General features: G+C 39.5%; 1 protein-coding gene and 3 non-coding genes across 4 annotated transcripts; all 4 read left to right on the forward strand.

The window, feature by feature from the left end:
• The first annotated feature begins 1,488 nt into the window (after nucleotides 1-1,488).
• Nucleotides 1,489-1,564, forward strand: LOC130919564 (small nucleolar RNA SNORD79). The gene has a single exon (XR_009064001.1). It is a non-coding gene; the product is annotated as a small nucleolar RNA SNORD79 (small nucleolar RNA).
• Nucleotides 1,565-2,673: 1,109 nt separating this feature from the next.
• On the forward strand, nucleotides 2,674-2,750 carry LOC130919568 (small nucleolar RNA snR60/Z15/Z230/Z193/J17). Its single transcript, XR_009064004.1, has one exon. It is a non-coding gene; the product is annotated as a small nucleolar RNA snR60/Z15/Z230/Z193/J17 (small nucleolar RNA).
• Nucleotides 2,751-2,873: 123 nt separating this feature from the next.
• On the forward strand, nucleotides 2,874-2,948 carry LOC130919569 (small nucleolar RNA snR60/Z15/Z230/Z193/J17). Its single transcript, XR_009064005.1, has one exon. It is a non-coding gene; the product is annotated as a small nucleolar RNA snR60/Z15/Z230/Z193/J17 (small nucleolar RNA).
• A 505-nt stretch (nucleotides 2,949-3,453) lies between these two features.
• tor3a (torsin family 3, member A) lies at nucleotides 3,454-20,199 on the forward strand. Its single transcript, XM_057841941.1, has 7 exons — nucleotides 3,454-3,511; nucleotides 3,702-5,015; nucleotides 5,084-5,206; nucleotides 8,471-8,736; nucleotides 14,071-14,246; nucleotides 14,365-14,489; nucleotides 16,914-20,199. The coding sequence occupies exons 2-7, from the start codon at nucleotides 4,838-4,840 to the stop codon at nucleotides 17,159-17,161; spliced, it is 1,116 nt and encodes a 371-aa protein (XP_057697924.1). The 5' UTR covers nucleotides 3,454-3,511; nucleotides 3,702-4,837; the 3' UTR covers nucleotides 17,162-20,199.
• The last annotated feature ends 4,558 nt before the right edge of the window (nucleotides 20,200-24,757 follow it).

Genomic DNA, 24,757 nt, shown 5'->3' on the forward strand with positions numbered 1-24,757 from the left:
TATGTAAAATTTTAAAGTATAGAAAGATCAAATGTTACTGTGCAAAAATGTAATTTAGTGCTATTTTTTTCCACATCAAATGTGAACAAGTAGTAAATTCCAAGAACTAAACAATTGCAATGACGTTGTGCAATGGTAAGCTTTTGGCAACTATTACTTAGAGAGTAAACACCCAAGTTGCACAAAAATGCCTTTAAAAGTAAGCCATTCCTAACATATCACATTACTACACTGCAAAAACACCTCAAAACTAGCAGAATTGGACAAAACTGTTAATTGCGCACATTTGGAGGCTAAATCAAGTACATAATTATCGGATTGCATTATCGGTTGAATTTCGTTTTATCTGTGTGACGTCATAAGTGCCATTATCGGCTGATAATTATTGGTGACTGATATTATCGTGCTTCTCTAATTTGAAACGTAAGATATTGCTAATATTTAGTACATATTTCGACCCATGAAGGGCACCATTTTTTAGGCGCGCAACGGACGCTCTGGGTGATGACGTAGATTCACGGTCACGAGACGAATACTTCCAGGTTAATACAATTCTTCATGGCGAGAAATCCAACACGTGCTCATTGTTTAGAAGTGGGCGTATCTTTCATTGCCTCAAAATACTACTGGCGACCTACTAGTTAAAACTATTTTTACAAATTGTATATAAACGAAAACGAGGGGTTTCCATATCAACTTAACTGCTAATAACATTTATCTTTTAAGAACTGTCTGTCCTTGGATCCCTTTAAGTTTTTCCCATTTTTATAAATGTTCAAAATTTGCAATGCAAACGTTTCACATCACAAGTTTATGGTTTTCAGTTGAAGTTCTTTTGTATGATGTCGCGGGGTAGTTTAATAAACTTTGATTATAGCTTGTAGTGGCAACATCAAAGCTTTGCGTACTGGGGCTTTCAGTGAATGTGTGTTTCAGTACCATTGAAAGCAACAGAGGTCCAATCCATTTGAACTGGGAGGGATTGCACCGGTCATTCATTTCCAGCTTCTGTTCAAATGGATTGGACATCAGTCTCTGTCAATGAAAACAGTTAAAAACTATATTGACTTGTTTTTATGATTTTGCACTGAGCTAAATATAACTGAGAAATCAATATGAATTGCATTTATAGTGTGATTTAGGTGTAAATTGAACAAATAAGGATTCAGTATTGATGCTTTGTGGGCCAAAACTTGCCAACCTCCGGTTCTCATACGCACAAGCAACACCACAGAAGCGTTTCTTCTGTTGCCGTGATGACATTTATTTGCTACTCTTGACAAGATGGATGACGAGGACAAACAACCCACCAAGTTGAAATCTGAGCTACTGACGAATAATTGTGTCAAAGTACCAATGAGACTATTACTATATTGAACTTTTTTTTTTTTTTTTTTCTTTTCCCCCCAGAAGTTCCATGTAATTTTTGGACTACCGACCTGACTGCAAGAAAAGGTAGCTTAGTTTCTAGAGAAAATTGTGAAATGAAGCAGTTTATGATGATTTAATCTAATTGGGAATCTCTCTGAAAAATAGTGAAAGATGAATTAAATCTGAAACAGTGCTTTAATTTAGGCATTTTCCTGCTGTCTTTCGTCTGTTGCTCAGTCTTGTCCTTTCACTGCAGGTGTGTTCCTGGCTTTATGCAGGTAAGCTTAAGTGCTTTTACCCTCAACCATTGACTTCACTATCAGTTGGCAGGGCCTCTGTGTAGAGGGCTTATTTTGAAAAACCTAAAATCCACAAATATTTTCAAAACCAAAACTGGCACCTCCCTTAGGCATACGAGTCTCCATGGGCAGCAGAATCAGAAAATTCAGTCGTTCCCTAATAAAACCTTTTTTTAAATGTATAACAAAATGGCTATAACATTCTCAGATTTTATTGTAGATGCAGAGATAATCCTCTTTATTTTCTGGTAGCAACATTTAATGTTTTTGCTTGAAATAGCAACTTTTTTTTTTTTTTTTTTTCCCCTCCCGTGCAGCCAAGTTTTAAACAGCTAATTTTCACATCAGTAACTAAAAGCATGCATAATTTTACTCAACAAAAGCAAATTTAGCATTTTTCTATATACAATCACAACTTAGGTTGAATTCCGATGTCACTGTTGCCTTAACTAAGTCTTGCGGGCTTTCTGGCCCTCGTCGTTTTTGGATTGAAATGTTGCATAAAGTAAAACTTAAAAATGGGCGAAGAAATGTCTAAATTACTTTTTTGCCAAAAAATTTGAATGTAAAGTTGGCATTAAAGCGTTAGTTAACGCGCTTAAGTCGTAAATTCTTGAATTTCTATAGATATGAACGTATGTCTAGTCTTGGTTAAAAGCAATAAACTGGAGCAGTTATTCACTTTACGTAAATATTTCAAGATAGAGTTTAGCTAATTTTTTCCTCAATTCATTTTTCCCCCCACAATATTTCAAAGTGCATGAATGGTGCCAAACTAATAACTTGAATCCTTGACCAAATCACTCCTGCCTGCTTTTATGTACAAAAACTTTAGTCCTCATTCCACCTAAATCCGGCGTTTGAACGCAGCGTGTTTTGAGTTTGGCGCAGTGAACGCTGCCAGGACGCTCTGCAGGCCCTCTATGGAAAGCCATGGCGAATGTATGTAGTAGGGGTTGTCTTGTCAACTGATGGTGACGTCTATGCCTCAACATATTAAAGGCTAACTGAAATGATGACTGCATAGTTCAGCGGATAACCTGTGAAGAATAAATCTTTCGCTCCTATCTGATTAATGTTGGCTAGTACAAACGACTTGGTTACCAACCGCCAAGACTAGCTTTTAATATTTTTTTCTTTCAGGTGAAAGGGCAGAATTGCACAAAACGGTACGCTCTTTTCCTATTTGTTCTCCTACAAAATAACGCACGATGATGACTGCATAGTTCAGCGGATAACCTGTGATGACAAATCTTTCGCTCCTAGCTGACGTGTGGATAAAATGTAGATTTTAATCATAGAAATGAAAGAACGTTGTTAAATTGTTCCCCTTTTTGTTATCTAGACTTCCAAGAAACTTGTGCAGCAAGGAGAGGACAGAACTGTTTGATCTTAAACTGGTTAGTACAAGGACTGAGAAGGTTGCCAGTGAATTAAAAATGTCTGGTGTGATGAGTTTGAATCAGGTCGCTGATCTGGTTGAGGAGATTTTCAAATTTCTGACCTTAATTGTGGCAATGTTTTAAGAGTTTAGTAGGTTTATTTATTTGAACTTGTTAACAAATTCATAATTGTTCTGCAGATGGCCACGAGTGAGCTCATTGACTGATGTCGTCGCATCAGGTACGTCAGGATTTATAGCGTTTTTCCTCTAAGCTGACCTGTGATGACAAAAAATGCTGCTGACAATTATAACACTGGAGTCAATTAGCTCTAGCTGAAAGGTCAGCTTGCTGATGTTCTAGTGAAATTTTGGTGATTTTTGACTGAATGCTGTTCTGTCCAGCAGGAGGTGCAGCAGTCCCACCACAAAGATGGAACTCAAGCTCAATGGCAGTTAGGTGAGTTCATTTGACAGTCCTCTTACTGACAGATAAAGGCCACTGCACATGATGAAGAGATTCTGCCAAATGAGCCATGATTATAACCCTTACCGTTCCATTTCTTTCTGATCACGTGGCCTAAAAAAAGATTGTTGCTTTTGTGTGTTAAATTGATTGCCGAGTCATGTTTTTTTGTGTGTTCCTCTAGGTATTGAAAGGAGCATGTCATTGCTGGAGGGACTGAAGTGGATTTTGTAGTTGAAAGATTAGGCGCCAGCAAGCAGACTTGTGCCTTTCAACATGTTGCAGTTTTATATTGTCTCATGTAATGTCATTACCATCAAAAGCTGTATTAACCAAGCACCCAAGAGGATGATTTGACTGAGTGGCACAGTCCATCTCATGCAAATTTGGCATTGATGACTCTCAAGCTTTGCTACACATTATACAGTATACAATATACATGCTTCGTTGTAGAAAATCAAACATGCTTTTTGTATAAGTACCAATTAAAATGGTGGCAATTTAAAAACTGCCCTTATGACTCCTCTTTATTGAAGTGTCTTATGGTTTAACTCAGACTACTAACTACTAGTGTTTAGACTTAATGATGCGTTAATATCCACTGGCACAGAAAATGGGTTTAGTTCACACTTAGATCTGACATATTTGTACTCAATACCTGCCATTGGCAACGATAGACATCCAATTCGCTTAAAAATGGGAGGATTGGCTGTCAATGCTAATCTTCCAATGCTGTTGATGCTAGATGTCATCCATCCATTGACTGGGAGGGTAGAGTCAAAAATTGGATGTCTCGCGCGTCACTGGCAACCAATTAAGTACAAACACGATGAAAATGCGTTTAGAATAGGCTTATTCAAGCATAGAATGGAGGGGAAGCTCTATATAGTAAGTCAAATTCATGGACGTTTTACATTTACAAGTGGGTCTCCTACAGAACGTCAACTGCTGTCCTGTATTAAAACGAATTCAAATGCGTGCACTGCAATCTCGGGGATTTGTCTTTTGACAGTTTTGTGTATATTTTTATAAGTGACAATTGAAGTGCCCTGTATTTTGAGAGCATTCTGCCACGAGTAGTATAGTATGTACAATGTGCCTCTTGTTTTTTCATTTTTAGTTTTGTGTTGTATACGTGCGATTGTTTGAATTGATCTAAAATACCGTCATATACCATTTATTGTAAATGGGCGGGGCTTCGGCGGTACTACTTCCGGTGACTGGATGGAGCACTATCCCGCGATGTTAGCCTAGCAGCGAGCTAACGGATGGCACCTCGTTAGATGAAGGCTCTTATCGGAGCATCACCGAACTGCCCTCATGTTCGCCCGCTTTGTGTCGCCGCTTCTGCCGCTACTACTGCTGGCCGTCCCCGTACACCCGCAATTCATCCAGCTGGACACGCTGTCCAACGTGTCGTCGTACTACTTTAACTACGTTTACTGCAACATTTGGGAGGGCGAGTGTCAGCCCCACCAGGATGATGCGACGCAGCAAGGTAAATTAACGAAAGAAATATTTTTGGTTACGTAATAAATGGACATTTTAATGCGTATATGTGGACAGTTCCTACCAGGGACGTTTGGGCCGGTTTCACCAAGGACTGCACGGATCTGCTTTACCGCGTGTACTGTAACCTGGGTCAATGCTGCGACTCGGGAGATTGCAGGGTGACCAATAACATCACTGGTATGAAACTACATTATGAATGTGTTCGTAAAAAGTGCATTTATTTCCTAGTTACGACTTACGACATAGTTGTGCACTATTTTGGTTGTGCGACGGCGGAAGATTGCGTCTAAATTGTGGTGAGCACGTTGGTACCGCCGCTTTATGTGTTTAGTGTTTTTTTTTTTGTTTGTTTGTTTTTTTAGGGAGGATATCTGTGCTGTGCCATATCTTAATTAAGACTGTGTAATCAGGGCTGCTGCAATTCATTAACCAATGGAAAACTAATCGAAATAAAGTGATACCTCGTTTTTCGCGGTTAGTGGGGAGCAGAACCCGCCTCGATAAATGAAAAACCGCGAAGTAGCGCCCTCCTCAAACAAAATAATTTTTTGTGTGTTCAATATATTCAGATTTAGCATTGTCTTTATTAAATGCTTCATTGAGTGAGTCCACTCAAGCTGCTCGCTTACAATGACTTGCACAGCTACTGTTTAACAAGTTAAACGATGATTGACGTATGCGGCGCTTTGAAGTTTCGGCTTCCGAGCGTCTCTGGCAAGATCAAACCGTAACGTCTGTCAATCATCATTATCTTTACCAAGCAACTCCAGTGCACTGCCTGACCAAGAAAAGCGGCAGGAGCGAGAGTGAGAAAGTACGTGATCGGATCGGGACGGCTCTATAAAATACTGCAATTATTTATTTATTTATTTTGATTGGGGGGGGGGAATCCGTGATTGACTGATGATGTGGTGTTTGAAACGCAAAGTAGCAAGGGATCACTGTACAAATAAACAGCCAAATTGATAGCATCGCCATATTTGTGACCAAATTTCTTTTTTCATCAAAACCTATCATGTAACACGTCGCTTTCAAGGGCTTTTCAAACCATTCACAGAACTGAAAACCCTTTTTTAAAAATTCACAAAAATAACAGCGGATTGAAGGTAGCTACCTCAGGTAAATGTTTTAGACTTCATTGCTTAACTTAATTTGGGCATGGTATGGTAAGTTAAAACAAAAAAATTTAGAACTGAATTAGATGTGTGAAAATAAATTTGGAAAGGAAAAACATCAAAGAAGCAGAAGAATAAAGGGTAAAACCTTTCTAACTAAAAAAAAAAACATCAAGCAAACGGAAGAATAAAGGGTAAAACCTTTCTAACTATAGTCTATACACCTCAAAAATATTCTTAAAGGGATCCTCAGACGTAGACTTATAGGCTCTTATAACCCACAATTGTTCTCTTTTACTAAAATGTTATTAAAAACACAAAATATTGCCATTAATAAAAAATAAAAAAAAAATATTTAGTACGTTTTGACCTACAGAGTGCCGCAACTCTCTTTCTACATGGCTCTGGCTGTAGCTAGCCAGCTGATAATACAAGTCTTTCTAATAAAAAAAAATAGCAGATTGTGATAAATTAGTTCCTGTAATGTACTGATAAACATAAGACCTTCATATATTTTAGATTCATTACACACAACTGAAGTAGTTCAAGCCTCTTTTTGTTTTACTATATTTGATGATTTTGGCAAAAAAGTCAAGAAAAAACAAAAATCCCTATCTCAAAAATTTAGCATATTTCATCCGACTAATACCAAAAAAAGTGTTTTTTAATACAAAAAAGTCAACCTTCAATTATATCAGCTATGCACTCAAAACTTGGTCGGGAATCCTTTTGCAGAAATGACTGCTTCAATGTGGCGTGGCATGGAAGCAATCAGCCTGTGGCACTGCTGAGGTGGTATGGAGGCCCAGGATGCTTCGATAGCGGCCTCAAGCTCATCCATAGTGTTGGGTCTGGCGTCTCTAAAATTTCTCTTCACAATATCCCACAGATTCTCTATGGGGTTCAGGTCAGGAGAGTTGGCAGGCCAATTGAGCACAGTAATGCCATGGTCAGTAAACCATTTACCAGTGGATTTGGCACTGTGAGCAGGTGCCAGGTCGTGCTAAAAAATGAAATCTTGATCTCCATAAAGCTTTTTAGCAGATGGAAGCATGAAGTGCTCCAAAATCTCCTGATAGCTAGCTGCATTGACCCTGCCCTTGATAAAAGACAGTAGACCAACACCAGCAGCTGACATGGCACCCCAGACCATCACTGACAGTGGGTACTTCACACTGGACTTAAGGAATTTGGGCATTTCCTTCTCCCCAGTCTTCCTCCAAACTCTGGCACCTTGACTTCCGAATAACATGCAAAATTTGCTTTCATCTGAAAAAAGTACTTTGGACTACTGAGCAACAGTCCAGTGCTGCTTCTCGGTAGCCCAGGTCAGGCGCTTCTGCCGCTGTTTCAGGTTTAAAAGTGGCTTGACCTAGGGAATGCGGCACCTGTAGCCCATTTCCACAGTGGCTCTGGGTGTTTCTACTCCAGACTCAGTCCACTGTTTCTGCAGGTCCCCCAAGGTCTGGAATCGGCCCTTCTCCGCAATCTTTCTCAGGGTGCGGTCACCTCTTCTGGTTGTGCAGCGTTTCCTGCAAAACTTTTTCCTTCCCACAGACTTCCCACTGAGGTGCCTTGATACAGCACTCTGGGAACAGCCTATTCGCTCAGAAATTTCTGTGTTTCATCCTCTTGCTCGAGGGTGTCAATGATGGCCTTCTGGACAGCAGTCGGGCCGGCAGTCTTGCCCATGATTGTAGTTTTGAGTAATGACCATAACCAGGCTGGGAGTTTTTAAAAGCCTCAGAAATTTTTCACGGGGGTTTTGAGTTAATTCGTTGATTAAGATGATTAGGTTTGTAGCTTCTTTAGAGTATCAATATTAAAACAATAAAAGGCTTAAACTACGTAATTCAGTTGTGTGTAATGAATCTAAAATATATGAAAGTCTAATGTTTATCAGTACATTACAGAAAATCATGAACTTTATCACAATATGCTATTTTTTTGAGAAGGACCAGTAGCTGTTAGCTTAGCATTTAGCCCAGAAAAATGAGTTGAGTTAGTTGTCACACCGTCAACAGTTCAAAGGATTTCAAACGAGTTCAAAAGATTTCAGAATAAAACTGAGAATAAACCTATTCTTTGAAGGTTTTTTTGTTGTGTTTTATTGACGTACCATTGAAATCTTTTTTTTTTTTTTTTTTTTTTTTTTTTGTAACATCATGTAGTTTTGTTAATGTTCAATTAAGATAATCAAACACTTTAATTTCATCCAAAAGTCGTCATTTTTAAAGAAAATCCCATTTAAAGCAACACTGTAACATTTCAGACATTTTTTTTTTTTTTTTTGTCAAACAGCGCTAAACAAGACATTTTTTCGTAGGTTTAGCTAAAGACCTTCAGAGCAAACTCCACGGCCAGCACCTGGCCCAATCTGTGGTTCTAAAAGCAGTCCAGGGTTTCATCAACAACCCGGAGTCCAACAAGCCCCTAACGCTCTCCTTCCACGGCTGGTCGGGCACAGGCAAGAACTTTGTGGCACGAATGGTGGCTGACAACCTTTATCGCGACGGGGTGAAGAGTGATTGCGTCCGCCTGTTTATCGCTCCGTTCCACTTCCATCATGCCAAGATGGTGGACACGTACAAGGTGAGACATAAGAGGTGAGGGCTCGCCACCAAGAAAATGCCAGTCAAGTAGAGGAGTTGCAAAAAATCGATTATTACATGCATCGCGATCCAACACGTGACGATTCGATTACGATTCATAAAGGCTCAAAAACTAGAGCTGTCCCGATCGATCGGGTCCGATCACGTCATTTTTTCGGCAAAAAAAATATCGGACATGCCTTTTCTTAATATATATATTTTTTTAAAATTAAATGATTTTCTATTTGTATTTAACGGTACAGACATAATATGTTACACTCATCCAGAGTCTTTAGTTTAGGTTTAAGGTAGGATTATCAAATTCATCCTGATAACGGCATTAATTAATTTAAAAATGTATCACGTTATAATATTTAACACAATTATTGCATGCGCTGCACGACCCACTCACGCATTGTCGCGTTCAATCTGTAATGGCGCCATTTTACCTATATAGAGAGCTAGAAGGCAGCGTAGAATGAGTAGAGTGAATTTTGGCAGCCTTTGGAGCCTCTTTTTAATTGGTTAAAGCCTTACAATCCCTCTCCCTTCGATTAGAAATATCGTAGGAAGCAATGTGGGGAAGAAAGGTAGTAATTGATCATTTTCTTAGCACCTTATGTTTTTTTCCCAACGCAGAGAAGATATATCAATTGGTAGCACTGCGTACAGTCATGGTTGCACTTCCCATCATGCATTTGGGCATGGCTACAGTATCATTTACTGAAAGCTCAACAAATACACTAGATGGCAGTATTTTGTCACAATACACAAAGTCACATTTATCCTTTAAAAATTAAAAGTCTTTCTATCCGTGGATCCCTCTAACAGAAAGAATGTTAATAATGTAAACGTCATCTTGAGGATTTATTGTCATAATAAACAAATACATTACTTATGTACTTTATGTTGAATGTATATATTCGTCCGAGTTTTTTTTTTTTTTTTTCTTAATGCATTGCCAAAATGTATATGATCGGGAAAAATTATCGGGAATGATTGGAATTGAATCGGGAACCAAAAAAAAGCAATTGGATCGAGAAATATCGGGATCGGCAGATACTCAAACTAAAACGATCGGATCGGGAGCAAAAAAAACGTGATCGGAACAACCCTATCAAAAACGATGATTGTCCCTCATAACTTTATGACAGTTGCTCGTAGCGGAACTAAATTCAAGACACGCCTGCTGCCCGGACACCTTTAACGGACGCACTCACGTTATAATGGATGCTGCCTGTAACTGAGTGAGAAATTTACTCTTTTTCAAAAGACTGGAAAATAAACTACAAACATGCGAAATAGTTCAGAAAACAAAGTATATTGGTTAAAAGAAGGCTTATTTCTAAAGACACTTTGTTTCCAGAAAATGTGGAATTCATTCCACCTGTGTAAATTTTATTGTATTGTTGAGTGAAATAAGTACTCCCTTTAAAATGGTTAATGTTTTTGCACTTTATTGTAAAAATAAATAAATAAATAAGCAGCTCAAGGGCAGGTTTTTGTTGTATGGGCATGTTTCCATCGTTCCTGTTGAATCATTAGGATATTTTAAATAAATAATAGGGGGAAAAAATTGTCTACTCTATTAATTAGTAATGTACGATGCATCGATAATTGTGATAATCGTGATCATCGTTAATACTAGAGGTGTGCAAAATTTCCGATTCTTAGATTATTCGCGATTCGGCCGTGGAAGATTCAAGAACGATTCACAAACATCCAAATTCCGATTATTGAAATATGCCAAGTAAAGCGGAAGTACAACACACTCAGCGCGCCGAGCGGTCTTCGGCACGCAATGAGGAAAAACGGAGCGAGAGTAGCTAAACATCATGCTTCTCATTACCCGGCCCCTCGGGTAATGCCAATGCTCAACTCACGGCTCTACCTCAACTCATGCCACGAGATAAAAAAAACACAACAACATACCTGACTGCTGCTGAAAAGCTGCTACAAAGTACATCCACATAATGTTACGGTAGATATTATTTATATTGGACTAGATGAAACATTCGGTAGCGTTAGCAGCACATCTACAAAAAGCTAGATGCGGGCGTTGGTAAACGGCCGCCATCTTAAAGCAGTACACTTCCCTGCAAGGCTGTTGTAGCGAACCTTCCAAGCAAACCTAATTAACTTTTTATCTAAAATACTCCTAAATCGGTAAAATATTGACTTGAATCTATCTTTAAAATAGTTTTAAAACTTTCACATGTCGAAAGTAGACAAAAGGGAAATTATGGAATAAGGGGAGCAAATTTAACAACTTTAACGGTTGAGTCACAACATTAAATTAATTGAATGCAGTTTAAAGCTGCTGGGACTGGAGTTTTTTATTTACTGTTATTTTTGTATATTTGTTTACTGCTATATGTTAACTTGATACTGAAATAGTAGTTTGGTTTAGCCTGAGAGTATTTTTGAACAATTTTGGAACTAATGTACAAAACATTTAAAAAAAAAAAAAAAAAAAAAAAAAGGAGGGGGGTGCATCAATAATCGTTTTATAATCGAATCGGAGCCTCTGAATCGTAATCGAATCATTAGGTGCCCAAAGATTCCCAGCTCTAGTTAATACTGTGATCATCGTTCAAGAATCGAATCGTAGCCCCCTGATTCAAAATCGAATCAAATCATGAGGTGTCTAAGATGGCACACCCCGACAGTCAAGTCCTCGCTCCAATCGATACGTAAAGTCGAAAGATAAAGCTGTGGGCAACTGTGAGCGCGATCCAAATGTTGCACAATAGCTGTGATTCATTTGAGAATGATAATAGGTCACTATTACTACACGGGGTGGAAAGTCCAGAAACAGCAAGCATTTGTTTTCCACTTTCACCCACAAAAGTCACGACTAACATTTTTAATCCAATCTAGAGGAGCACTCTAAAGCTGCGATCAGACTAGGGATAGGAACCTCTTGGTATCTTACGATACGATACGATTTGGGATACAAAGCTCACTATAACGATCATCTTCCGATATGGCGATACAACGATTATTGATACATTGGTCAGGAAACCATTGTAGGATATTCTGCAAAACAACTACCGTAATAAACAGAAAAACAATTCTGAAAAACAACTATCTTCATCATTCTGCTGTAAGTTTATCACAAGTAGACGTCCAATCCATTTAAGTTGGGAGGGTGGCAGCAAATGAACCCTCCCACTTCCAATGGGCCCCTCCCACTTCTATGGCCATCAGTGGCAGCCAGTGCCAGGCAACGAGTTGGGCTAGTATTTTTAGAAACTATCGAAATGGTGATATATCGTGATACTTTGTATCACAAAAGGTTATCGATATGCTCCTGCCCAAGAATCGAGATATCGATTTAGAAAGGTGTCAATGTCTAAAAAAAATATATAAAGGAACCAACAAGTTGTTACCAAAATCTTAATAGTGTCTCAGTTAATTCTAAGGCTGCATTGACGGTGCACGACGCCGAATCCATTTAGACTGGGAATGGGAACGTTCGTTCATTCGAAACCAGAGCATTCATGGTCATTCTGTCCGATTTTCAGGGCATTTACATGTCATTTCCTGTTGAGTTTGAGTGACTGCCTATTCCAGGGGTTCCCAAACTATTCCACATCGGGCCGCTGTGGGTGCTGGATTTCTTTCCAACAAAACGGGACGACACATGTGTACCAATCTGGTGTTTTACAAGTGTAATCAGTTGATTGTAGTCAGGTGCTGCTTGTTTTAGCAGAAACCTCATTGGTTAAACAGTCTGTGCTCGATCGGTAGGAACAAAAACCAGGACCCACAGGGGTCCTTGAGGACCGGTTTGGGAACCACTGGCCTATTCATTTAAGGTGATTCCCAAGTCACTTCCTGTTCTGTAACTCAAAATAAACAGGAAGTGATCCGTAAAATACCCCCAAATCAACAGGAAGTAACTGAAAATCAACAGGTAAACGACCTTAAATAGCACAAAATTACATTATTGCCTGGCATTGGCTGCCACTACCAGTCATAGACGTTCAATCCGTTTGAAGTGGGAGGGATGGCAGCGAATGAACGAATGTTCATTCGCTGCCACCCTCCCAGTTCAAATGGATTGGACGTTTACTAGTGATGAACTCTTTTTTTTTTTTTTTTTTTTTTTTTTTTAATTGGGCTGTCTACACGCCAACAAGCTGTTTGGGAGGCATGCATGGAGAAAACCTTTCCTCACTCACAATCATAAACACAAACGTCTGGAGTTCGCCAAGCGGTATTGGGGCTTCAACTGGGACCGTGTGCTTTGGTCAGATGAGACAAAGATTGAGCTTTTTGGCAACAAACACTAAGCGGGTCTGGCGTGCCACGAAAGATGCGCATGCTGAAAAGCACCTCATACCCACTGTGAAGTATGGGGGTGGGTGAGTGATGCTGTGGGGCTGTTTCGCTTCCAAAGGCCCTGGGAACCTTGCTAGGGTGCATGGCATCATGAATGCTTTGAAATACCAGGGCATTTTAAATTAAAATATGTTGCCCTCTGCCCGAAAGCTGAAGATGGGTCGTCACTGGGTCTTTCAGCAAGACAATGACCCTAAACATATGGCCAAATCTACACAGAAATGGTTCACCAGACACAAAATCAAGCTCCTCCCACGGCCATATCAGTCCCCAGACCTTGTTTTGTTGGCAAAAGGGGGTTGTAAAAAGTATTAACACCAGGGGTGCTAATAATTATGACACACGTTATTTGATGTCAAATAATTATTTCTTCATGTGGGATTTTTTCCCCACTGAATAAATGGACTTGTATTGAAGGTTGGATTTTTCTCTTTTGTTCCATTAAGGTCCCGTATTATTTGAATAAAAAAAAATGATTAGAAGCTAAAAAAAACACATTTTAACCAGGAGTGCCAATAATTATGGAGGGCACTGTAACTGAACACATTATAACTGTAACATGCAAATAAGGTTGCTTAAAAGTTGGTGGGGACAATTTGAGCATCCTGAAAAGTTGGTAGTGTTTTGTCCCTACCGTCCCTATGCAAACCTACACCCTTGATGGGAACCCATCGCGCAACGTGTCCGGTCTGAACGCAGCTTTAGAGATCAGACTCTCATTTCCCCATGTGTCGCACCTACACTGGAAAATAGGCTAATCCATTGAAAAAATTGCAAAATTCCTCATCTGACTTTTGACCTCATTACCCCAAAATTTAATTAACACCTGTTTCACATTACGAATCTATCCTGAAAGTTTGGTAATACAAACTTTTCATCTACTACAGGAGGTAATGAAACATTGTATGCTAACTACAAAACGGAGTCATTTTAAAACATACTTCAGCACTATAGAAATTGGATTCACCAACATTGTTTTGCTCTCTAGGGTCAGCTGAGAGAGGCAATCCGGGACACGGTCCTGCGATGTTCCCAGCCTCTGTTCATCTTCGACGAAGCCGAGAAGCTGCACCCGGGCCTCATCGATGCCATTAAGCCATTCATGGCCCATTATGACAATGTGGATGGAGTCAACTACCGAAAGGCCATCTTTCTATTCCTCAGGTTTGACATTTCTGGAATGGTGTACTGAGATGGATTTGATGTGTATCACTATCAATGGCAGCCGATGTCTTGAGTTTTTTGTTTGTCACATGATTAATCTCAATTTTGTTCTCTGCAGTAATATTGGAGGAGCGACGATCAATGATGTGGCGTTGGATTTTTGGCACTCTGGACAGAACCGCGAGGACATTGGGATGGAGGATCTGGAACACCGACTACGAGACGAAACAATGGAATCGCAAGGTACAAACCCTTTCCAAAAAATGTCAATCTCTAAAAAAGCTAATTCATTATTAATACAAGTTCTACGACTGCCCCTCTCCTTAAAAGTATGCACACATGAATGTTCCCTCTTCTGGCAAACTCCATACTGTACTGACTCCATTTTAAAATCTGGAAAAAGGCTATGGAACACAAGTTGACAATTTATTCCAAGTCGGCAGCAATCGTACAGCACAGGGATCCAGATCCAGGGTCACCAAATCGCAAGTAAACAAAAGATTCCCGAGAAAAATGACAAAGATTAGTTATACAGTGGGGCAAATAAGTATTTAGTCAACCACTAATTGTGCAAGTTCTCCCACTTGAAAATATTAGCGAGGCCTGTAATTGTCAACATGGTTAAACCTCAACCATGAGAGACAGAATGTGGAAGAAAAAAAAAAAGAAAATCACATTGTTTGATTTTTAAAGAATTTTATTTGCAAATCATGGTGGAAAATAAGTAAGTATTTGGTCAATACCAAAAGTTCATCTCAATACTTTGTTATGTACCCTTTGTTGGCAATAACGGAGGCCAAACGTTTTCTGTAACTCTTCACAAGCTTTTCACACACTGTTGCTGGTATTTTGGCCCATTCCTCCATGCAGATCTCCTCTAGAGCAGTGATGTTTTGGGGTTGTCGTTGGGCAACACGGACTTTGAACTCCCTCCACAGATTTTCTATGGGGTTGAGATCTGGAGACTGGCTTGGCCACTCCAGGACCTTGAAATGCTTCTTACGAAGCCACTCCTTCGCTGCTCTGATTATGTGTTTGGGATCATTGTCATGGTGAAATACCCAGCCACATCTCATCTTCAATGCCCTTGCTGATGGAAGGAGATTTTCACTCAAAATCTCTCGATACATGGCCCCATTTATTCTTTCCTTTACATAGATCAGTCGTCCTGGTCCCTTTGCAGAAAAACAGTCCCAAAGCATGTTTCCACCCCCATGCTTCACAGTGGGTATGGTGTTTTTCAGATGCAATTCAGTATTCTTTCTCCTCCAAACACGAGAACCTGTGTTTTTACCAAAAAGTTCTATTTTGGTTTCATCTGACCATAACACCTTCTCCCAGTCCTCTTCTGGATCATCCAAATGCTCTCTAGCGAACTGCAGACGGGCCTGGACGTGCACTGGCTTCAGCAGGGGGACACGTCTAGCAGTGCAGGATTTGAGTCCCTGGCGGCGCATTGTGTTACTGATAGTAGCCTTTGTTACTGTGGTCCCAGCTCTCTGTAGGTCATTCACTAGGTCCCCCCGTGTGGTTCTGGGGTTTTTGCTCACCGTTCTTGTTATCATTTTGACGCCACGGGGTAAGATCTTGCATGGAGCCCCAGACTGAGGGAGATTATTAGTGGTCTTGTAGGTCTTCCATTTTCTAATAATTGCTCCTACAGTTGATTTCTTCACACTAAGCGTTTTACCTATTGCAGATTCAGTCTTCCCAGCCTGGTGCAGGGCTACAATTTTGTCTCTGGTGTCCTTCGACAGCTCTTTGGTCTTGGCCATAGTGGAATTTGGAGTGTGACTGACTGAGGTTGTGGACAGGTGTCTTTTATACCGATAATGAGTTAAAACAGGTGCCATTAATACAGGTAACGAGTGGAGCCTCGTTAGACCTCGTTAGAGGAAGTTGGACCTCTTTGACAGCCAGAAATCTTGCTTGTTTGTATCCTGCAGACGTGCTTCCGAAATGGCTGCGTTGTCGCAAATCTCGCATGATCCTGTGCTGCTGTGACGTAAACGCTCGAGCCTAATTACCAAAACATAATGGTCACGTCACGCACCGTAATGGTCGGCAACGGATCGCCGCATACGTTTCTTCAACACAACGTGGCCGTGTCAATAAAAAAAAAATCGGTTTATATAGATATTTAATATATATATATTTCTGTCTCCATCCCTGTACCCGTTTATAATGCGCACCATGATTTTACAAGTTGATTTGGGGGGGTTGCACGTTATATTTGGGAAATTACGGTAATATTCCCTCTGTTCTTTCTTTCTTTCCCCAAAACCCTTTTCTGTCCAGCTGCATTGTCTGGATAAACAACACAATATAAACAACGGCAATGGGAGTACACCAAACTCCCATGTGGCACAATAAAACAGTTTCAGTCTTTAAAGACACTCAGATTTACCTTTTTGTTTTCGTGTCTAAGCAGCTCCATGATGTTCATATTTTTGGATATTTTCATTTCATGGAAGGGTTGTTTACCATGATATTCCCTTTTTTGGGACAGGGTCTGTATATTGCAAGACTGCTAACAACATTTAGCAGTCCTTGGGAAACTCGTCCTTCAGGAAAATGCGAAAACAAAATGTCAGGAAAAGCAAAATAAAAGTACTGAAATATATGTTGATTTTAATCCATTTTGTTCATTTTTCCAAATGCTTCCAGGCGGTTTCGCCAAGAGCGAGCTAATGTCCGGCCACCTGATAGACTTCTTCGTACCCTTTCTACCTTTGGAGTACCGCCACGTCAAGCTGTGCGCCAAGGACGCCTTCGCCGCCAGAGGCCTGGAAGCGGACATGGCCACGCTGGATGAGGTGGCCAAAGCCATGCTGTATATCCCCAAAGAGGAGAGACTTTTCTCCGCCCAGGGGTGCAAATCCATCCCCCAGCGGATCAACTTCTTTCTCTCATAAGAAACTAGAGAATGACGCTTTGAGGAAGCGTGCTTCTCACTCCCATTCAGGTGCAAAACACGCAACGGGTCACTCGCACCAGGTTTGACAACTAGTGCACTTCCCATTTGAACGGGAAAAAGCGGAAGTGCCGCCTTGTCGCGGCTGCACACTTGAGATGAAGAACAATGTGTGGTAGTAAACAAGTGGAGTAAATAAGGAAAGTTTGCGCATTCCAAAATTAGCACTTAAACGAGGGGCATGTGGCTCTTTTCATCCATCTTCTGTGAATTTGAATAAGCTTATCACTATTAGATCATTCACTGCCAACCCTCCAAGTTCAAACAGTTTGGACATCTATTGCCATCAGTGGCAGCCAAAACACTATAACCTCGAAAAAGTTAATTTCTCTGGAGGAAAAAAATCTGATTTTCTAATTTGTAGTTTTTAGTTTACTTAGTCATAATGCACAATATTGTCACAAGCAGCGTAAAATAAATACGAATTGAGTAGAATCATGTACACACAGAGGTGGGTAGTAACGCGTTACACTGGTATGAAAAAGTATCTGAACTTTTTCTCACTTTTCTGCATAAAATCACCATCAAATGTGATCTGATCTTTGTCAAAACAACACAGATGAAAATACAGTGTCTGCTTGAACTAAAACCACCCAAACATTTATAGGTTTTCATATTTTAATAAGGATAGCATGCAAACAATGACAGAAGGGGAAAAATTAGTAAGTTAAAGAGATTTAAAGAGCAATTGAAACCAATTTTTACCAAACATTTTAAGTCAGGTATGTGCCCAATCACTGATTAGTTGTTTAAAGCTGCCCTGCCCATGATAAAACCCACACCTGGAAAGAAATTTCTTGATGAGAAGCATTGTCTGATGTGCATCATGGCTCAGTCAAAAAATCTATCTGAAGACCTGCGATCAAGGATTGTTGAATTGTGTAAAGCTTGGAAAGGATACAAAACCCATCTCTAAAAGTCTGGATGTTCATCAATTGACAGTCAGAGAAGTTGTCTATAAATGGAGAGAGTTTGGCACTGTTTCTTCTCTCCCAAGGAGTGGCCGTCAACTAAAGACGACACTAAGAGTTTAGCGCAGAGTGGTAAAAAAGAACCCTAGAATGTCTGCTAAAGAGTTACAGAAATCACTGGCACAGTCCAATATCTGTGTGCACACATCAACTATATGTAAAACTATGGCCAAAACTGGTGTTCATGGGAGGACTCCACGGATGAAGCCACTGCTGTCTAAAAAAAAAAAAAAAAACATTGTTGCTCACTTAATGTTCGAAAAAAAGGCACTTGGACGCTCCACAGAAGTTTTGGCAAAATATTTTGTGGACTGATGAAACCAAAGTTGAGTTGTTTGGGAGTAAGACACCGTCATGTCTGGAGGAAAAATGGAACAGCTCACCAACATCAACACCTCATCCCGACCGTGAAGCATGGTGGAGGGAGCACCATGATTTGGGGCTGTTTTGTTGCCTTAGGGCCTGGACAACTTGCAATCATTAATGTAAGAATGAATTCAAAAGTTTATCAAGATGTTTTGCCGGAAAACCTGAAGCCCTCTGTCAGACAGCTGAAGCTAAAAAGAGGATGGATGCTGCAACAATACAATGATCCAGAACACAGAAGTAAATCAACTTCTGAATGGTTTCAGATGAACAAAATACACGTTCTGGAGTGGCCAAGTCAAAGTCCAGACTTGAACCCCATTAAAATGGTGTGGCATGACCTAAAGATAGTGATTCATGCCAGACATCCCAGGAATCTGACTGAACTACAGCAGTTTTGTAGAGAAGAATGGACCAAGATTAGTCCTGATCGATGTGCTAGACTGATCTGCAGCTACAGGAAGCGTCTGGTTGAACTTATTGCTGCCCAGGGGGTGGGGGTACAAATTATTAAATGTGATGGTTCACTCACTTATTTTTCCCCTTTCTGTCATTGCTTGCATACTATCCTCATTAAAATATGAACACCTATAAATGTTTGGGTGGTTTTAGTTAAAGCAGACAGTTTTTTCATCTGTGTAATTTTGACAAAGATCAGCTCACATTTGATGTTTTTTTTTTTTTTTTCAGAAATGTGAGAAATTCCAAAAGGTTCTGATACTTTTTCATACCACTGTAACACGTATGATTCTTCTGATTTCATAATAGTAACTATGAAGGAACTACTGTATTCACTATTCAAACTAGGAACTATTTTCTCCACTAGAGCACTCATGCTCTTTGGACGAATAATGCTTCATTTCTGTCTTTTTTTTCCTCTCTTGCCAGAATTCAATTATTTATTTATTTATTCATTTATTTTTCATTTCTTTGGCTTAATGTGGTTGTGTAATGGGTTATTGTATAGTATCATTACAACAACAGTTCATATAGATAAGTTTGTGCTGAGAGAAAAAAAGTACCATCGTTTAAAAAAAAAAAAGAAAAAAATTGCTATTACTCACAATGTTACTCATCACTCGAGTATTCTTTTCACTGGATACTTTTTTTCACTCGTACTTGAGAACATTCTTTAGATGACTACTTTTACTTGAGTGATATTATTTTGAAGTAACGCTACTCTTACTTGAGTAAATTTTTTGGGTTACTCTACCCACCTCTGTGTACACATCAACATGAGTTGCTTACTTGATCCAGCCTAGCCAAAGTCCATGTTGGCTCTTCCCATCGCTGCTCAACAAACATCAAAGACTGATAAAAACATTACTTAACTTCATTTACCTAAGTAATAAGAATACATACTACTATCCCAAAAAGATTTAATTGTAAGGGAGCAAAGCAAATGAACATTTAGTTCCACCACAATACCATGCAAATGATTTGGAGCACTACTAGCCTTGTTACAATGCGCTTTTATCAATACAGTCATAAGTTAATAGAAAACAGTAGATACACTAATATACTGATTTGATGAGTGGTTACATACAGTGCCTTGCAAAAGTATTCGGCCCCCTTGAATCTTGCAACCTTTCGCCACATTTCAGGCTTCAAACATAAAGATATGAAATTTAATTTTTTTGTCAAGAATCAACAACAAGTGGGACACAATCGTGAAGTGGAACAACATTGATTGGATAATTTAAACTTTTTTAACAAATAAAAAACTGAAAACTGGGGCGTGCAATATTATTCGGCCCCTTTACTTTCAGTGCAGCAAACTCACTCCAGAAGTGCAGTGAGGATCTCTGAATGATCCAATGTTGTCCTAAATGACCGATGATGATAAATAGAATCCACCTGTGTGTAATCAAGTCTCCGTATAAATGCACCTGCTCTGTGATAGTCTCAGGGTTCTGTTTAAAGTGCAGAGAGCATTATGAAAACCAAGGAACACACCAGGCAGGTCCGAGATACTGTTGTGGAGAAGTTTAAAGCCGGATTTGGATACAAAAAGATTTCCCAAGCTTTAAACATCTCAAGGAGCACTGTGCAAGCCATCATATTGAAATGGAAGGAGCATCAGACCACTGCAAATCTACCAAGACCCGGCCGTCCTTCCAAACTTTCTTCTCAAACAAGGAGAAAACTGATCAGAGATGCAGCCAAGAGGCCCATGATCACTCTGGATGAACTGCAGAGATCTACAGCTGAGGTGGGAGAGTCTGTCCATAGGACAACAATCAGTCGTACACTGCACAAATCTGGCCTTTATGGAAGAGTGGCAAGAAGAAAGCCATTTCTCAAAGATATCCATAAAAAGTCTCGTTTAAAGTTTGCCACAAGCCACCTGGGAGACACACCAAACATGTGGAAGAAAGTGCTCTGGTCAGATGAAACCAAAATTGAACTTTTTGGCCACAATGCAAAATGATATGTTTGGCGTAAAAGCAACACAGCTCATCACCCTGAACACACCATCCCCACTGTCAAACATGGTGGTGGCAGCATCATGGTTTGGGCCTGCTTTTCTTCAGCAGGGACAGGGAAGATGGTTAAAATTGACGGGAAGATGGATGCAGCCAAATACAGGAACATTCTGGAAGAAAACCTGTTGGTATCTGCACAAGACCTGAGACTAGGACGGAGATTTATCTTCCAACAGGACAATGATCCAAAACATAAAGCCAAATCTACAATGGAATGGTTCAAAGATAAACGTATCCAGGTGTTAGAATGGCCAAGTCTCTCCATCCAACATCACTGAGCTCGAGCTGTTTTGCAAGGAAGAATGGGCAAGAATGTCAGTCTCTCGATGTGCAAAACTGATAGAAACATACCCCAAGCGACTTGCAGCTGTAATTGGAGCAAAAGGTGGCGCTACAAAGTATTAACGCAAGGGGGCCGAATAATATTGCACGCCCCACTTTTCAGTTTTTTATTTGTTAAAAAAGTTTAAATTATCTAATAAATTTTGTTCCACTTCACGATTGTGTCCCACTTGTTGTTGATTCTTGACAAAAAATTAAAATTTTATATCTTTATGTTTGAAGCCTGAAATGTGGCGAAAGGTTGCAAGGTTCAAGGGGGCCGAATACTTTTGCAAGGCACTGTACCATAATTTATTTTCACCAAGATTTTGCACAGTGCTATTGGTCTTGTCGCATCCCCCAGCTCATGTATATATTGCGCTATTTTTAAAATGCCGTCAGGATTTGAGTGTTACTACATTACATTTGAGTTTGTTTTTTTAACTATGTATCAGGGTATCCGCAGGGTCTTAAAAAGTTTTAAATTGAATAGTTTGAATTTAAGGCCTTAAGATGACTAAAATTCTCCTAAAATCTCATAAAAGGTCTTAAATACAATTTTGAAAGGTCTTAAAAATCTATTGACGTTACTTTACTACTAATAATAGTAGTACTTCGTGCTCATATGTATCACAGTGTGAAAGAGCTGGGAATAAATTCTTATACAGGTAGTCCCCGGGTTACGACATACTTCATTTATGTGATTTCGACTTTACAACGCCAGAGTCTCGTCCGCCATTTTGTCTCCATTCGTTTTTTTTCTTAGTTTTGTAAACAGTACCTTATTGTCCCTTACAGTATAATAGTTTTTACTTTATCAATGTGACATGGTCTGTCCTCACTAAATGTTAAGTTGTTCAACTTGACAGACAGTAAACAAGGCAATTGTGGTTTTAAAAGCTTTTTACTTCCTTCACTTTTGACAATTTGTAAAGCTGTATCACACATATGTACACTTATGTTTAAAAACGAATCACATTTTAACGAACACTTGACACAAAACAAGTGTTCAAACGTCCATCTAGTCTGATCAATATGTAAATTCGGTAGATTAAATTAGCCTAATTTGCCTAACAAAAGTCTGCTAGCTTAAATGCTACGAATGCTAATGTATTTACAATGCCCATAGCAAATTGCTCACACATAACTCCACAAAGTGTAGCTCTAAACTTAATTACAAATGCATACACAAACCTATATTAGCTGAAACAACTTACAGCCTTACGTGGGCCAAACCAGAGCGGAGCTGTCCTTTATCCATGTCAGACGAGTCTGCTCCTCAGTCATACAAGACAACAGTCCAACCAGATCCAACGCTGCCACCAAAGGGCAGTGTATCCTCCATCATTAAACAAAATACTTTGGACAGTTATTTTGAGATTTAGGGGTACTTCAAGGGTTAATTCCGATTTGCGTGGAAATCCGGGTTACGTCGCCATGGTATGAACGGAACTCGTTCAAAACTCGGGGACTACCTGTACTTCAAATCTATTGTAGGTTTTTTTTATGTTTTCTATGTGAAATGGGTCTGAAGTTTTATTCAGTATGGTCTTAAAAAAGTCTTTTAAAGTCTTAAACTTGGCTTGTTGAACCCTGCAGAGACCCTTATTATGACATACTGTATTTTTGTGGTTGGTCAAGTCATGCTGTCAATATGCAACATGAAAATTGTGTTGAAAAACAATTTCATGTACTGCAAAACATTTTAGCCCAAAAAGGTTTCATGCTCGGGCGTAGGTTTGGTCTGAACATTGGTCGGGACGATATTACCGCAATGCACATAATGCAAACAATGATCCAAAAAAGGTACGGCTAGCTTGACTTCGTTCTTCCTTATGGAGGCTGGTTTGACCGCAGGTAGTTTTGCAGGTTAGCAAGTGTAATGTTATGCTAACTCTGATGCAGGTCGGACTTTCAGTAGCTAAATTAGTGGTGTTTCCCCCACTTCCACAACATGACGTCTTTTTACATGACTAACAGTGGCTGCTGCTGGCCGAAAAAAAACTTCTAATATCCCTTCTCTCCGAAGGGGGCAGAGGAGGCGGCATGTTGTCGACATGAATCTGGTGGGGCTGTGTGTGTCTTTGTGGCGGGGCGGGGGACTTCAACTCATCAGCCAACCAAACGGTCGTTTTGGGGGGGGGGGGGCACATTCAGTGAGTGAAAAAGGATAAATGTAAGTCTTAATATAATGAAAATAATTCACTTAATAATGGTAGGGTCTGTTCTATCATTACAACATTTGGGAAGACAATCTAAATTCCCTATATACCTGAACTCTATATCATGCAAATAAGGTTCCTTAAAAGTTGGTGGGGACAATTTGAGCATCCTGAAACCTACGCCCTTGATGATTTAAAAGTACTTTTTGAATTGTTCATAAGAGGAATGCCATTGTTATTTATTGTCATGTGATTATGCTTTGAATTTTATGTACTTTGTCCCTCATTGTGAATTACGGAGAAATTAAACAAGTTAAACTGGTCCGGGTGTTGTGGTAGTTGGTAAAAAGGGAAATTGATATTGAAAACACCTATTGACAACAATGGACGGCCAAGCCAGTTAAATTGAGAGAAGTGGAAGTTATCTCCCAGTTCAACTGGATTGGACGACTATTGCCGTCAATGACAGCCAAACAGTTAAGCTAAGTGAGTTCACTAAACAATATAAATGGATAAATATATTACATTTAAAATATATATGGCGGAAAACACAGACACGACTGAAAAAGCTGTTTCTGCTCTTGCACTCCTCTTTAAAAGAAACTGCTGTATTTTTAAGCCAAAAGAACTGTTGTGTTTGATAGAACAATATGTCTATATGCTGCCATAGCAAATTCATGGCGCATTAGGCCCCCAAACTATTTTTAATTTGCCCGTTTTACCCTGAAAACCCCCGTTTACAGACGTCGCGCAACCGCTTTTGTTTAAACCCAGCCATGAAAGGTAATTAAATATACTTATTATTCAAAATGTCTGGCATTTTTAGCTTAGAATCATTAATTGTAGTCTAATATTTCGTTTAAAAAAAAAAAAAAAACGACCTTAAAAAAATTATTTACTCGCATATTGTAAACTTTTAAACAAATTACGTCACTATGAAAAAAATGGCGTCTGTAAAAGTCTCGGATATTTACCTCATAAGTATCACTTAATTGCTTTTTTTTTGTTTGTTTCTGTCGCATTTTTCCCAATATATCAGATGATAAATAATCGATCCAAACAAAGAAAAACTGAAAAAAAGACGTTTAGAAAGGTAAAATATATGAAAAAGAACATCTCGACCACTCCTTGATGTCTGCGATTTCTGCATCGCGACCCTTGTTATGACCATATTTCACCCATAAAATCCCCCAAAAATTCAGCTGTGGCCATTCACATCTGTGTCTTGACA

Source organism: Corythoichthys intestinalis, chromosome 7, assembly GCF_030265065.1.
Source record: "Corythoichthys intestinalis isolate RoL2023-P3 chromosome 7, ASM3026506v1, whole genome shotgun sequence".
NCBI lineage: Eukaryota > Metazoa > Chordata > Actinopteri > Syngnathiformes > Syngnathidae > Corythoichthys > Corythoichthys intestinalis.